The 15,108-nt window shown below is 42.6% G+C and overlaps 1 protein-coding gene across 3 annotated transcripts; it reads right to left on the bottom strand.

The window, feature by feature from the left end:
• Window positions 1-2,153: 2,153 nt before the first annotated feature.
• LOC128440867 (bromodomain adjacent to zinc finger domain protein 2B) lies at window positions 2,154-7,335 on the bottom strand. Of its 3 annotated transcripts, none has more exons than XM_053423708.1 (8): window positions 6,891-7,335; window positions 5,404-5,469; window positions 4,944-5,009; window positions 4,359-4,403; window positions 3,997-4,137; window positions 3,290-3,541; window positions 2,754-2,977; window positions 2,154-2,290 (listed from the first exon to the last, which is right to left on the bottom strand). In XM_053423708.1, the coding sequence occupies exons 2-7, from the start codon at window positions 5,443-5,445 to the stop codon at window positions 2,879-2,881; spliced, it is 645 nt and encodes a 214-aa protein (XP_053279683.1). In that variant the 5' UTR covers window positions 5,446-5,469; window positions 6,891-7,335; the 3' UTR covers window positions 2,154-2,290; window positions 2,754-2,878. The 3 variants fall into 3 exon arrangements, with proteins under 3 accessions (XP_053279683.1, XP_053279682.1, XP_053279681.1); XM_053423707.1 differs by having other exon boundaries at window positions 3,290-3,499; window positions 6,848-7,335; XM_053423706.1 differs by having other exon boundaries at window positions 6,848-7,335.
• Between the last annotated feature and the right edge of the window lie 7,773 nt (window positions 7,336-15,108).

The raw sequence follows: 15,108 nt of genomic DNA on the forward strand, positions 1-15,108 counted from the left end.
ACATGAACTGTATTCTAAATACAGATCGGATGTGTGTATAAACAGGTTTAGGAGAAAAGAGAAAGAGAGAGAGAGAGAGATCAGGAAACATCGTCAGAGACAACTACTAGCGAAGCAGGCAGTCCAGTTACGTGAGATTTATCTTTTAACAGATGTAAATCTCCGCACAATATCTCTGACGGTAACACGTTAAAAGGAAGCGACGGCTCGTTACCGCGCGCTTCTCGAAAACACAGTTGACAAAGGAACCGGATGTGACGTCTCGGTCCGCCGTGTAACGGCTAAAAACAGATCAGCGATCTACAAACAAACATACAATCAAACAAATGACACGCTAAGTATTTAAACTAGTCTCTGCCCAGACAATAAAGCCTCTTACTGTGACCTTCACGGTGTTGCGTGCGCGTGTCGCGCGGATATTCCGGAAGTCCAGTGAATAATCGTGGCCGCTCAAGCTTGGCGGCGCTGGCTCCTCTGTCGCAGCGGCGTCGGCTGGGCCGAATAGGAGCGGATTCGTCTTGCTCCTCAACGGGATGACGTCGTTCTTCTGCAGTGATGAACAGCGGTGGCACAGTTGTGTTGGAGATCGTGGAAAAGAAAAGTCTTTGTCTCGGCCGGCGAATGAGCTTCCTGTTGCGCGGCCTTTCAAGTTAAAACAAAAATAGTCTCTATCAAAGTAAGATCAAACTTAAGATAAAAGACAATGAAAGAAATGAAAGAAAATAACTCTGGTTGCCCCCTTTAGCAACTAAATCATCTGGAAAGACCCGGAGGGGTCTGTTGATGTCTTCAGTGCAGGGTAAATGGCAGCGATTATTGGGTTGCCAGGGCTTTTATTAACCTGTGGAGGCCCAGCCTCCTTGAGGTGTGGTCATGGGATGATATTGGCTTTAAGCCAATTGAGTGTCAGAGGTCAGATCAGAGTGGGAACGGCCAGGAGCAGAGCAGGGGTTTCTGGGAAAACCCCAGGGAGGAAGTTACCCCCAGAGGAGATGCTATCTCCATGCTTGATCTTAGCTGGAAACTTTAGAGCTGGTTTCATCTTGGCTCACAGGCCTTACTTTTACGACTCATTGTGTGGATCCCACCACATGGCCAGTTCAGCAGGGACTCTTGCCCAACACTGTTGTTTCCTGGTGATGGTGCATTATAAATTGATAATAGTGTATTTTTCTTCTTATTTTCTGTAGCCTGTATAATTGCTTGTCCCTTAATTGTCCCTGATAACCAGTTAATTTAACTGAAATAAGCTCACAGCTTCAGCTACTCTTCCTGAGCTACGGTGCTGAAATATAGCCAGAAGAACATTAGGATACCGCAGTAAAATTGACCTTTGACCAACTCTCAAAATCTGTCACAAACAACACATAACTTCTTGATTTATGGCAGAAGAGAATGGAGAAATAGTCTTGAAATTAATCTGGGATATTTGTATTTGTTTGAACTGTATGTAGACAAACGTTCAGAATTATTTTACCTTGATCTGCAGACCGGCAGAGACGGCTCTCCTCTCCAGAGCCTCCACCTGCTGCAGTTGGTGGGTGTCCACCTCCATGGCCTGCTCCTCCACACACCATTGTTAATTGCTTAATTTTAGCAGCATAAGGAAGTTGTAAAGGTGAGTGACAGTCATCACAGCATGTATTCCAGGACTGTCTGGGCAGTGATGATCTTTAGTCCAACATATTTCACTTGTGCTTAATGGCAGTGAGCCATTCTTACCCTTAGGGATAGGCTGAGGTATGGGGTAGTCCTGGGTCTTGGCTGCCTCCCCAGCAGGGAACAAGGCACGAGGTGGCTTGTCACACAGGGCCTCTGCAGTGGAAGGGATTTTAGCGGAGCTACTGTTCTGGCGTTTGTAAGGATGCGTTCTGGAAGATCGAGCCTTTTTGGCCATTTTCTTTAAGATGAGTTTGAGACCGTCTTTGTCCTGCTGGCTCTCTGGTCTGGCTGTATCTCAGTCTGTACTCGGTGATAGGCTGCAGACCCACTACATCTCAGTCCCTTCCAGCTGCTCCTCCTTTATGCTGGTCACCTGAGCCGTTTCCTGTGTTTCCCTCAACTCTTCCTAACCTGAGTAACATTTAAAAAATCAGCTCAAAGTGCATAACAAACATAAAAATTAAAATGTATAATTCAGTGTGAGTTTTCACCTTCGCTGCTCTCAATGCCCTGAACAAAGATGCCGCCACACTGTGGGAGAAGCCAGTAACGCCTCTTGTAGCGGTCCTGTCCAATCATCATGGAGCTCCTCAGGTTGGTCATGTGATCCATGTTCTTGTCGATCTCACTGCAGAGTAACATTGAAAATCATGCTTCAATTCTTAGATTGATACATTTGCAGCACACTACAGCGGGCAGGAGATGCCTTTCAAAGTGTTGCTGGTACTAATGAAAGATTAATGAAACATAGTTTGATGCAACCTTTTGAAACTATCCATCAGGCCATGATTTGTCATATTCCTTTTGATACATCCATTGTTTCTTCACAATTTGAGCCTTCATGAATAAAACATGTGACTATTTACTGCTCTCAGGCAAAGAGACTAACTTAAGCTCCAGGCACATAATAAACACTTGTTGAATCTGTGCAAGCAATCAACTTTACAAAATAAAAATGGCTCATTCAACACAAATTTAACAACACTGTGAAAAAACTTTTTTTTCCCCTATAATTTTGTTATATTGTGAATATAAGCAAAAATAAATGAGAAGTGAGATATGTGAGGATTAGAAGGAAATGGATCCCTCACCTGATCACAGCTTTACTGCAGCAGATCGCATTGACCAGGAGGACCAATATGAAAGCCTTCAGAGACGGACTGTGGGCATGAAAAGCTTTAGTACTGAGACTAAGGGCCACAGCAGCTGACTCTGTCTAATCACAGTGAGCCTCCATGTAGATCTGCAGGATCTCAGACACATTGTCTCTGCTGATCTCCACATCAGTCAATTCCTCCCCTAGACAGGTTTTGCTCTAAAAGAAAAAATATTGATAAGTTCAGTCAGTGTGTTTAATAAATGTTTCTTCACCTACTTAGCGTGAAGAGTAAGTATTTTTGTATACTACAGTGTCCAACAGAACAGGAGCAGAACCCTAAATTGTGTTCTGACTGGTTAGCAGAGAAGAGGCAGTAAAAAACAAAACAATGTCTAAAGCAATTAAATGTGAAACCTGTAAAAAGTGACTCCTGATCAGTATGAATGTGTGTGTGCATAAATACATGATTAACAAATCCTTTACAATTCAACAACTGTATAAATACTACACTGACAATGAAAGACTCACCCTGTGACCTGCAGGTATACCAGGATCCTGTACGGCTGACGAAACCATGCTCACCAGCAGGTCTTGCACTTTCCCCATACTGCCCCAAGTGTTAAGAAAACCCTCTTGAAGGACACTTAAGTCGAGGTCGTTTAAATTGTCTAATCCCAAGACCTTTCCAAAGCTGTGTAAAAACTGCAGCACTATCAGGCAGTCAGATAGGGTGCTTCCCTGCAAGACCAGACAAGGGATTCGTGAGAGCACTGGAAGACTCTGAAGAAAAAAATAAAAATAAAGTTCAATGTTATATAATACTTTGAAATGATTTGTGAATCTATCTGACCCAAGTATTTCTTGTTTCAGACTATATAGGTAAAATGTGTTATAAATACTAGTCCACAATACAGTATATAGATTCAAGTATATGATCAGTAGAACTTTTTATGCTTTCAGTAGCCACTTGGTAGTAGTACTCTGACTTATACCTGCTCTCTTACATCAAACGTAGATGCTTTCAGTGATATTAAGCATCTATTTTTGTATGTGACAGTAAAACAATGAAACAATAAATTTGTCAAAACATCTAATCTTCATGCCTCAGTGATTATACTGATTTACTGGTTAAATTCTTAATCTCTCCACAAACATGTATGATGTACATTCAACAGATGGAGACTATCTTTGGTAATATGTACGCACTCTCATGTACGGACTCTCTGCGTGAATACCTTAAGATCTGCCAAACACATGTCTTCGTTTGGCTTCTTTAGCGCCTTTGCTTTTTCCAGCTCCAATCGTCTGAGCTGGAGTTTCCTCTCCTTGTTTAGCTGTATCTCGTCCATCTTCTGCTGCTTCAGACGCTCTTTCTCCTGTAGTCAAGAGATTGTATTATTCCCGATGATATTGATATTGGTATAAAAACACAAACAAGGAACTAAATTACCACAGTGTTGAATCATCAAAAAAAGAAAATTTCCCAGAGATTTAAAACCCCAAAATAATTAATAATATTTTTAAATGATATATTGAGCATTAATTCGTTAGAGACCATCTTCAAGTTATTTAAATCATTTGAGAGAAAAACACCCACCTTATGCTTCAGCATAACAGCTTGCAGTCTTTGCATCTCCTTTTCCTTTGGCAGAAAGAACAGATCATTTAGAAACCAAAATATGTTTCACACTTATTCTTATATTATATACATAATTATAAATGCATCCCATCCAGCAGCCTGAAAATGTTTTGAGGTATCTTGGTTTTGCTGGTTGAGCTAATCCTTAAATAAAAACGCCCTTATTAACAGGAGGTGGTATTTTAATCATAGTCATGAACCAAGGTAAGAAAAATCTGCTTTGCACTAACAAATAGAACAAAAGTTCACATTCAGGTTACTTTATTTGTACCCGCAGCTAGATTTGATTTGCAGTCTAAGAAAGATGGATCCGTTTGACAGACATCTTACAAACCACACAGACAGGACACAACAAAGCATAATAAAACATTATAAATAATAAAATAAAATTATAGTAAGGGTCCATTTACTAGGACTAAGAAGGCCTAATAAATTGCCAAATGCATAATAAATGGGGCCAAAACATTAGCGGGCTGACAAGGCAGATTCTGTAAGATGTGACAACAGAAGCAAAAGTGAAAAACACAATTTGCAGTTATTGACCTTTTTTCGTTTCTCAGCCTCCAATTTTCTGGCATTGGCTGCTTCTTGCTGTTTCTTTTGTTTAGCCTGTGAATGCAAAAAGTTCAAGAAACAGAGTTTGCTGATACACTCATTAAAATAAGTACAGGATGTCCAGAACAGAAAAGATAAATTAACATTTAACCGGAGCAACAATGTTTGATTAATGAATCAACCGATCATTTCCTTGATTAGCGGTATAATATGAAACAAACGTGAAAGAATTCTTGAAAGGAATATTTAAGTGTTATACTTAATATTGTGTATAATTTTGGTATTAGTTTGCTTAATAGAAAATATTCCATCCAAATCTAAATAGAGCAAGTGTCTCACTGGTAATATCAGATCTAACATATTGACACGCGGAGTGAGGAGACGATCCCTCGAATTAAAACTCAAAGACAAAATGGCAGCTGTTTCTGCAAAAACTTTCAGGACCAACCTCAACAATCTGCTGTTCACGGAGTTCTTTCTTCATTCGCATTTGCTGAGCGCCCTTGATCTTTCTCTGTTAAAAGGTTGAGGGCAAGATCAAATTAATTAATTGTTAAGTCATGCATGTTATAGAGAGAAGGAGGGGAGCAGGGTGTGGGGTGAGGAAGCACAGTGGGTCTATGCCAGGGGTGGGCAATTCATTTTCCTGAGGGGCCACATGAGAAACATGGACAGTTGTGGAGGACCGGACCAATAAGCTGAACTCAATTCTACTCATATTAATTTGATAAGCTTCTACAGGTAAGAGTAAATATTATGGTTAGGCAATGAAAAAGTGAGGCAGGCAAAGTAATAACGCCAACAATATATCACACTTTAATCAACATTTACAAGAACAGTTGTGAACAAAAATGCAAATTTTATGCAGTATTCCAAAGATCAGCTTTAAATTAACTTTATAAAAAGTGCTATTAATATTTGCGTATAGTCTAATCCCCCCATTTGCTGGTTTCATTTTTTTTTTTTTTTGTTCAGTGAGAGAAATCTGGCCTGTTTGGGCATGAACAAGTGCACTGAAGTCAGGTTGAATATCTGAGGTGGATATGCAAAGGACAGCTGACAGTTGATCATCAGTGAGACAGGATCTGTATCTGGATTTGTTAAACTTCATCAGAGAAAATGTTTGTTCACATATGTAAGAAGATCCAAAGAGAACCAACATCTTCTGAGCATGCCTCCTCATGTTTGGAAAGTTCTCCTCTTTGAGAGATGAATACAACCTCAGCAGCGATACTGACTTAAAGTGCTCTGCCAACAGTGTACCTGCTGAGGTGATCAACTGATTGTGTAGCTTCTTTCAGTGTTGGCATGTGGTTGAGAATGTTACCCTCCAACTGACTTGAAAGAAACTGCAGCTTACTCATGAAAGCCTTCACCAGGCTGTACATTTCATGTGCAAATAGGCCCTTGCCTTGCAGTTTGGTATTTAGCTCATTCATTAGTGCAGTGACAACAGCAAATGCAAGATGCTTCCCCACCGAACTTTTCAATTAGTATGAGATAGTATGCCTGCTTATATTTTGAGTGTATTTCTTTTTAAAGCATTTTAATTAATTAAAACTCAACGTAAATGAACGACATTAAAATATGAATATAACAAATTTTCATGACTTCTCCTAAACTTTGGAGATTACATTTTTTTTCAAGCACTTTATCCAGGACTGGAAATAAACCGTTAACAATTCCATGACTTTTACAGGTTTTTCATGACCTTAGGAACCCTGAATACAATGCAAAATTAGCAATTTACTTTCTGGGTTAATTTCCCTCACTTTATCTTGCATCCGCTTCAAAAGTCCGACATTTGTCCCTGTCAGATTTGGACAAACATCGGTTGTAACACCTGCCAGTTTGTCCCATTTGAGTCCCAGCTCATCCCAGCATGCAGTTACCTCCGTGAACAAATCACTCCCAGTCGTCGTCCCTGTTACTGACCGCATTGCTGCCAGCTCCTCCGTAATCTCAAAGTCTTTCGTCATCCCACGTACAAAGATGAGGAACTGGGCTGTGTCGCGAACATCACAGCTCTCATGCAGAGCCAAGGAGAAAAAGTCAAAATCGACCACTTTCGTTAGCAGCTGAAGCTCGAGATTTCCCGCGATGTCCTCGATCCTTCTCGTTACGTTTCGTCCGTAAAAGTCTCTCAGTGCTTTGTCTCGTAATGGCGATTCAAATATTAATCCTTAAAAACAGCGATCTTTTCTCAGTAAACTAAGCACACGGCTTTCCCTTTGACTTCAGTAAATAAATACTTAGCAGTCCATGTCTCGCTAAAAACTCTGCATTCTGTATCAATCTTTCTTGTCTTAACGTGGGCTGACATTGTGGTGGACTAACAGCTAACTCACATCTCTTCTTAACTCCGTTCGCCATCACATCATCCGCTCGCGGGCATTCAGGATGTACGTCAGGTAAATGATAAAAAAAGGCACTTTCAAAATAAAAGAAATGTTGTTGTATTCTTTGCATGATGTTCACTTATTTATGTGTGATTCCTAATATTCCGTTGACCTCACGCGGGCCGGTCACAGACAGCCAAAGGGCCGGATGCGGCTCGGGGGCCGTACAATGTCCAGGTCTGGTCTATGCAAATCAGGAATGTGCAGCATTTTGAAGGATAGCAACTTCCTTGTGGTATTTCAGAGCAGTTCAACTGTTTTTAATTTAAAATATCGAGAGTGCACAAATTCTGAAGATGCAACAGCTCATAGTTGGGAAGATCTGCATGGAAAATTAAACATGCAAAGAAAGATCCTTACCTCCTGTTCCAGAAGCTTCTTCTGCTCTCTCTTTATTTACCTCGCCTCCTCCGCCTTTATGGCTAGAAAACACAAACATGTTAGGTTCACAAACACAATCTGATCCAATGTTAGAGAAGAGTCTGACGAGACTGTGGCTGTTTACCTTTCTGCTCTCTGGCTAGGGTTGCAAAGGGGCGGAAACTTTCCGGTAAATTTCCAGAAACTTTCTGGAAACTTTGCATGGGAATATTCACCTCGGGAATTTGGGAAATTTGAAAAAAATATATATATACGTAAATTAAACGCTGAGCAAAAAAAACATCATTCAAAACTCTATATTAAAGATGAATGGAATGCAGCACATGCTGCTCGGTGAATTTCAACCCTGCACTTTGCATTTCTCCATCACTTGTGCAGATAATTGCCAGCATCCTGCACAATACATCAGGGCTATTGAAGCCTGTTGTAGTGTGCAGGACTAGTCAGGTATGTTTTGATGATATTACTGGGGGAAATATATTAACATGCTGATTGAGGATTGTTCATCTGTCCATCAATATTCCCGGAATTTTGCAACCCTACTCCTGGCCTGCTTGGTTGCTTGTGCCACGGCCTGCGCCTCCAATTTCCACCTCAATTTGGTCTTAGCTACCAGTCGAGCCATTTCTGAATCATGATGGGATATAAACTTTGCTCTATTCGATTCAGCTGGTTTTACCTATTTTACAGGTGACACTGAAACATTTCAAAGATGTACATTGACCTTGATCCTCCAGATCGCCGGGCAGCTCGGCATTGTTGACGTCTTGGAAGTTATCCCTCTGTTGATATGTGGCTGATGATGTAGGGGATTTAGGTGAAGAGGAGACAGGTTGAAGTCCAAAATAGGAAAGAAATGAAAGTTCGGCTGGGGTATCCGGAGACAGGGGTTTCAGAGGGGAACTGAGGGCAAGAGGTTCGGGTGAAGAGGAGACGGGTTGAAGGTTAAGATAGGAAAGAAATGAAGGTTTGGCTGGGGTATCCGGAGACAGGGGTTTCAGAGGGGAACTGAGGGCAAGAGGTTCGGGTGAAGAGGAGACGGGTTGAAGGTTAAGATAGGAAAGAAATGAAGGTTTGGCTGGGGTAACCGGAGACAGGGGTTTCAGAGGGGAACTGAGGCAAAGAGGTTCGGGTGAAGAGGAGACGGATTGAAGGTTAAGATGGGAAAGAAATGAAGGTTTGGCTAGGGCATCCAGACAGAGGGGTTTCAGAGGGGAACTGAGGGCAGGAGGTTCGGGTGAAGAGGAGACGGGTTGAAGTCCAAAATAGGAAAGAAATGAAGGTTTGGCTGGGGTATCCGGAGACAGGGGTTTCAGAGGGGAACTGATGGCAAGAGGTTCGGGTGAAGAGGAGACGGGTTGAAGGTTAAGATAGGAAAGAAATGAAGGTTCGGCTGGGGTATCCGGAGACAGAGGTTTCAGAGGGGAACCTATGGCAAGAGGTTCGGGTGAAGAGGAGATGGGTTGAAGGTTAAGATAGGAAAGAAATGAAGGTTTGGCTGGAGTATCCGGAGAGAGGGGTTTCAGAGGGGAACTGAGGGCAAGAGGTTCGGGTGAAGAGGAGACGGGTTGAAGTCCAAAATAGGAAATAAATGAAGGTTTGGCAGGGGTATCCGGAGACAGGGGTTTAAGAGGGGAACTGAGGGCAAGAGGTTTGGGGGAAGAGGAGACAGAGATGTGCTCTTGTGAGGACGAATGATACAAGGGCTTTGGGGAAGCTGGAGGTAAGAGCTGGGGTATGTTGAAGGATATGGGTTCGGGTGAGGATCTGGAGGGCAGAGGAGACACCTCCCTGTGGGACTGTGAGAAAGGACTGCCACTCATGCTTGAGGTCTAGAGTTAAAATAAACAGAGATGACATTTTTTTAAGCCAACAAAGGTAAAGTATCCTGAGATCCTCTGTAAATCCATACTTCTAACTTCTCTGTCTCTATTTCCTAAAACTCTTTAAACTAGCAGGCTGTAAATATCACCAAGTTGAAAAAAATAGAGTATGTGTCTGTGCATCAGCCTGTTTTAAAGTCACATAAACATACACCACAACGAGCTACTTTGCTGTAAATGTCAGGAAGTTCAGGGCACTTTGGTTCTAATTAGAGGCGTTTTAGAGTTGAAATAAACAGGTATACTTACTGTATCCATCCACAGAAAGATTCTCTCCTTCAGATGAAATATTCTAAAGATTTACAGTACTGAAACTACCTCAAAGTAGACTTAGGTCAGGTCCCCCTCTAGCCGCCTTGAAAGAATCCTCCACGACTTCATCCACTGTTCAAGAGTATTTAATACAGGTGCCTTAATCATTCCTATGATGTCAAGAGATTACAAAGGAACAGACTATTGTCTTAGAAGCCATCAAAGGCAAAGTATCCTAAGATCCTGTATAATTCTCCTTTGATTTCCAGAGGAAAAAGATGTTTTTCATTATTTCTATATTTGTAAATTAATGCAGCAACCTACCTGCTTTTTGCAACCAATTGTAATTTGGGGCAGTTTCCTCATAGGCCTTGCCTTTGTGTTGTTTTAATGGTGCAGAACCAAGAATAATTGGCCAATAATCTAAAGACTGGTCACCCGACCTGTCTTATTAGCAGGCTGTGTATTTAAAGATCTCTCATGTCATAAAGCAGTATGATGTAGCCAGTGATTCTGGATTACAACACAAACGCATAATGCACCCGGCAGCTATTATTGGAAGCTATATATGTCTGTATATTCATTAGACTGAGACCACTCAGTGTCAATCTGCCATCCATATAACTGATACATCTCATAATTGCATCATTCAAACGAGCCTTTGATTGACCTGATTGTCTTTCAAGAGAACAACGTCCCCGTCTTGAAGGTTTGACCTTTCCGACTGCCACTTGTGACAAAACTGCAGGGTTTTGAGGTATTCACGTCTCCACCTACTCCAAGAGGTGTCGGCCAGGTTTTGAACTTGCTTCCACCTCCACCTAATCCAGTCCATTTCCATGTCTTTGGGGGTGGCGTGTCCCAGTCTTCTGCTTCCATGGTTAGGTCTCTGATTATCAGCCTTCCACACACTGAGACTGGTGCAAAGAATCCAAGGGGGTCGTAAAGACTGTTTACGATAGACAATACTCCTCTGCGAGTGAATGGCTTCTGATAGTCTGTGATCTGAAAACGTGAAAGCATCTGTGCGCATGTTCAAAGACAACCAAAGGCTATGTTGAGTGGGGAGCTCATAGGCTAAAAAGTCCAGGCCCTCTACATCTTTTGAACGATCCTCAGGTGGGAATGCCTTGATGACCCTGGGGCGATTTTACGCAATTTTGTGCAACCTGTGATTAGAAGCTGCAAGCATTTTCTGTGCTCGCTCGAGTACACTGATGGCCTTTTCCTCAGTATCAAATGACTTTAGAGCATCAACATAAAACTCACGGTCAACAAGGCTTCTTGCGTCTCTGCCATATTCTGCCTCTGCTTCCTTGGCTGCTCTGAAGGGTAGTTGTCCCACCCAGCTGTTCGAGCTGTATTGATGGAACTCAGCTTCTATGGTCTGGAGAAACATCATGTCCTCCGCTGATGGCGCGAGGTTTATGGTCACCAGCAGTTGGAGTGGAGATGGTTTGTCCTAGGCTGTCCTCACGATGTGTCGTTGAGCAGTACGTGGGCATCAGTGCAGCATGATGTGAATGCTTAGGTGCTTGACTGAAGATCTCTTTTACCTTGATTTGGCTGTTGCATGGCTGCAGATGACTGGCCCGACCATTATCTAATGGATGGACGTCTTGTATCTGCTCACCTCTGATGGTCTGTGGGCTCCTGCAAGGCACACGTCACCGACGACAACCCATCCCAGGTCCAGCCTTTGAGCGAACAGAGCGTTTCCTGTACCACTTATCTGTTCACGGGCCTTGTGGACATTGAGAATGTCTTTGCCCAGTAGGAGGAGTATGTCGGCGTCTGGATCGAGAGGTGGTATCATGTCCACGATGTGCTTCAGGTGAGTATGGTGGCGAGCTGCGGTCAGGGTAGGTATCTCAGAGCGGTTATTAGGAATTTGGTTGCCCTCTAGAATTGTGGGTAGAGGAAAACTAAGTCTCTCATCTGCTGACTCCACGGTGAACCCACAGGCTCTCCTGCCCGTTGACTCTTTTTGTCGAGCACATGTTTTCAATGTGTATGGGTAAGAGGACCCTGAGATTTTGAAAATGTCAAAGAACTTGGATCCTGCTCTCGAGCTTACTCCTTCACCACACACTTCGGTGCACCTTGATGTGACCTCCTGGAAACCCGCCATGCTCTGAAGAGGGAGGGGACGTCTTAGGTTTCCAGACAGGTGGTCCTAGGTGGAGCGCTGTCACATGGCCGGTGCTCCCACATTCCATACATTTGACTCTGGCTGAGAAGTTCCTGCCGAGATGATGAGCAGCAGCGGAAGCATACATAGTTTTCCTTTGAAAGCTGTTTGCGTTCCTCTAGACTCTTCTCTCTAAAGCCTCTGTATTTAAAGGATGTGGTTTGTTATACAGGGGACAATGTTTGTTCGGGTCTGCTGATTTCTTGTCATCTCTGAACTCAGCTCTTCCTGAAGGTGAAACTTGTGTCTTGTGCACAGATACAGGCATTTTCACAGGTCTGTCCCATTTATTTTTTCTCTCCATAGAGACTGACGTGAAGAGATTAAAGCTGGGATCAGTGCGAGTTTTTGCTTCTGTACGAACAAAGTCTACCAACACAGAGAAAGGTGGGAAACTGACACGATGATCACGTTTGTACTTTTAACAAAAATACATCCACTTTTCTTGAATGTTGAGTTTTTCAATGATTGGATTTATCCCCCTGGAGGTGTCCAAGTACGACAGGCCTGGGAGGGAGCCATCTCTCTTTGCGGCTTCCAGCTCTAACAGCAGGTCTGCTAGTTCTCTGAGTCTCTGTGGTTCTCTTGTTGTAAACTTGGGGAAGCTTTCCAGCTTGTTGAAGAGGGCTTGATCAATAGCCTCTGGTGAGCCGTATATTTCCTCAAGTCTCTCCCATGCCATTAACAGTCAAGCATTTGGGTTTCTGATGTTGACTGCTTTGATTCTTCTCGCAAGTTCTGCTGACTCTTTACCCAGATACTTGAATAGCAGGTCCAGCTCCCCACCAGCGGATAGGTCTAAACCAGCAGTAGCAGTCAAAAAAGATGCTTTCAACGCCCAATAGTTCATTGGTTGGTCATCAAATGTGGTGAGGCCTGAGGTTACAAGGTTGCTGCGTGCAAGATATTTAGCCAGATCGAAAGTTGTTTGGGGCTGATTATAACTGGATCCGTAAGACGTTCTCTGCTCAGGAAGTGGGGAATGATCATAAATGTTCTGTTGTGGTGGTGATCCATGATCCTGAGGAGCATGTGATGTGTGATGAGGCGTGGTGTAGGCAGGAGCAGCAGGTTGTGTTTTGGAAAAACCTTTGCGTGGGGAATGCAGTGTTGGCTTAACATCATCTTCATTGTTTATTTGTGCTTTACTTTGAAGAGGGGCAACAATGTCATTTATTTTCATAGGTAATTCACCTGTGCTTGTGTCGGCTTGCCATTCCACATAATCAGCAGTGCGCTGGTATTTAATTTCCTGAGACACTGGACCAGAGCCTCTGCTGGGCACTTCAACATCAAGTATTAGTAAACCAGCTTGCAACGTGTTTGCGTCAGCTATGGCAGCATCCCTTTCTTTTTCCTCGTTTAATGCATCCAGAGTAGCTAGAATACGTGCATGCTCGACTTTCAGCTCGGTTTCCCTCTTGGAGTGTGCTGCTCTAGCTTGTGCACCGTCAGCTTTTGCTCTGGCCATGGTCACCGCTAAACTTGCCTTTGAGCTGGATGATGCATGTGATGCGCGCGAGCACACGGAGCTTGCCGCTTCGCTCACTTTACTTGCGTTGTCCATGTCGTCCATTACGGTCAAAGTCTGTTGATATAGCGATATCAGATGAAGAGGTAGGCTGGCGTGAAGGCTGTCCACTTCCCCCTCGTTAGCCACTTAGCTCCTTGCGTCGCTCCTGAAGCTGGATGTCGTCGTCTCCGTACTGGCTGTAATGCCGTCTTTTCACTGTGAAGGTCTCGCTAGCGCGGGCGCTAGCTATCCAACCAGCTTAAACACTCAAAAAACTTCACGGTAGGTATTTTCGAGAACTTTAATGAATTTTGTGAAAAGACGATGCGTTAACCCGCAGAAGAAAGACAAAACTTGTGAGTGGAGCTGCCGTCTCTAAACAACACAGAAAACAACTTTGAATCACTTCCGGGGGAAGTACACCTTGACCTCTGGCAATGATATATCCCTGAACTGCCCCAAGGGGGCGCTGTTGCATAGCTAAATATTAAACACATTTGGGGGACAGAACAACAGGTATTCACAAAGGTGAGGAGGTTGAGATCACTTGCCATGCAATAGCCCTTGTTGTTTTTGACCTACCTCAAATTAATAATACGTAGGGTATACTTCTCTAGAGGGTTTCTATTTTTCCAACTGTGTATATCTGGTATTAAAATATCTATTTTTATAAAAAATGAATATTACAGAATTGTCTTAAATTTTTTTATAATTAAAACACACGTGTCTGTATTCACTTTTGGACTGATCTTTGTATTTATGGGGAACAATCTTTTAAAGAGATTAGTATTATTGTGGGGATCAATCAGGTTTATCCTGGTAGTTTTGTTTATTCTTTAGGTGAAAGCTCAAAGGTGGCGTTGTCGGTGTTGGTTAACAATCAGGTAAGTAAGATCTCTTTTTAAAACATCCAATTCGGTTACATAATGGTGAAGGAAATCTGCTTTTTAACTGTGTTGACCAGCAGTGCCCACAGTCTGAACCACATCACTACAACCTAGTATGTTTCCTCTGAATTAAATTCATAAACTCATATCATGGTTTGCACAATTTGTGAGAAAGTACATTTTTCATGAATAGACGTTGACCAAAGTGCTGTGCAGCTACAACAGGCAAGATACATTTGATTAATTTAAACAATAAAGTAGAAACTAAATAGAAAAAATAAAATGAAATCACATAAATAGTATTCAGAGGTGCAGCAGATAATCTCACAGAAAAACTCCAACTCCCACAGGCATTACACAACATGTTTGGTTTAGTTTTTGGTCTCACCCATCTGCTTTTACTCAAAAATAGGCTGCGTTTGTGCTCTCTCTCTTTTGCAATAATTAACTTCATGTTTGAAGACTTTTTTTCACCAGTAAGTAAACCTGTGGGCTGATAAAGTCCTCGAACTTTATCAGTCCACAGGTTTACTTACTGGTGAAAAAAAGTCTTCTTTAGACTGAAAAATCCAGTAAAGAGGTGATTGCATGACAAAACCAAACATCCCCCGCTGGGTAAAGGGCAAAGTTGCGGAACAAAACAAGGA

The sequence above is a fragment of the Pleuronectes platessa genome, chromosome 5, assembly GCF_947347685.1.
Source record: "Pleuronectes platessa chromosome 5, fPlePla1.1, whole genome shotgun sequence".
NCBI classification, from domain to species: domain Eukaryota; kingdom Metazoa; phylum Chordata; class Actinopteri; order Pleuronectiformes; family Pleuronectidae; genus Pleuronectes; species Pleuronectes platessa.

Coding starts and splice junctions, on each gene's coding strand:
- LOC128440867 (XM_053423706.1), bottom strand. CDS start 6,934: ATGACGAAAGACTTTGAGATTACGGAGGAGCTGGCAGCAATGCGGTCA. Junction 5,010..5,403: donor GTGAACAGCAGATTGTTGAG/GTTGGTCCTGAA, acceptor TTGCATTCACAG/GCTAAACAAAAGAAACAGCA. Junction 4,404..4,943: donor AGGCTGAGAAACGAAAAAAG/GTCAATAACTGC, acceptor TTTCTGCCAAAG/GAAAAGGAGATGCAAAGACT.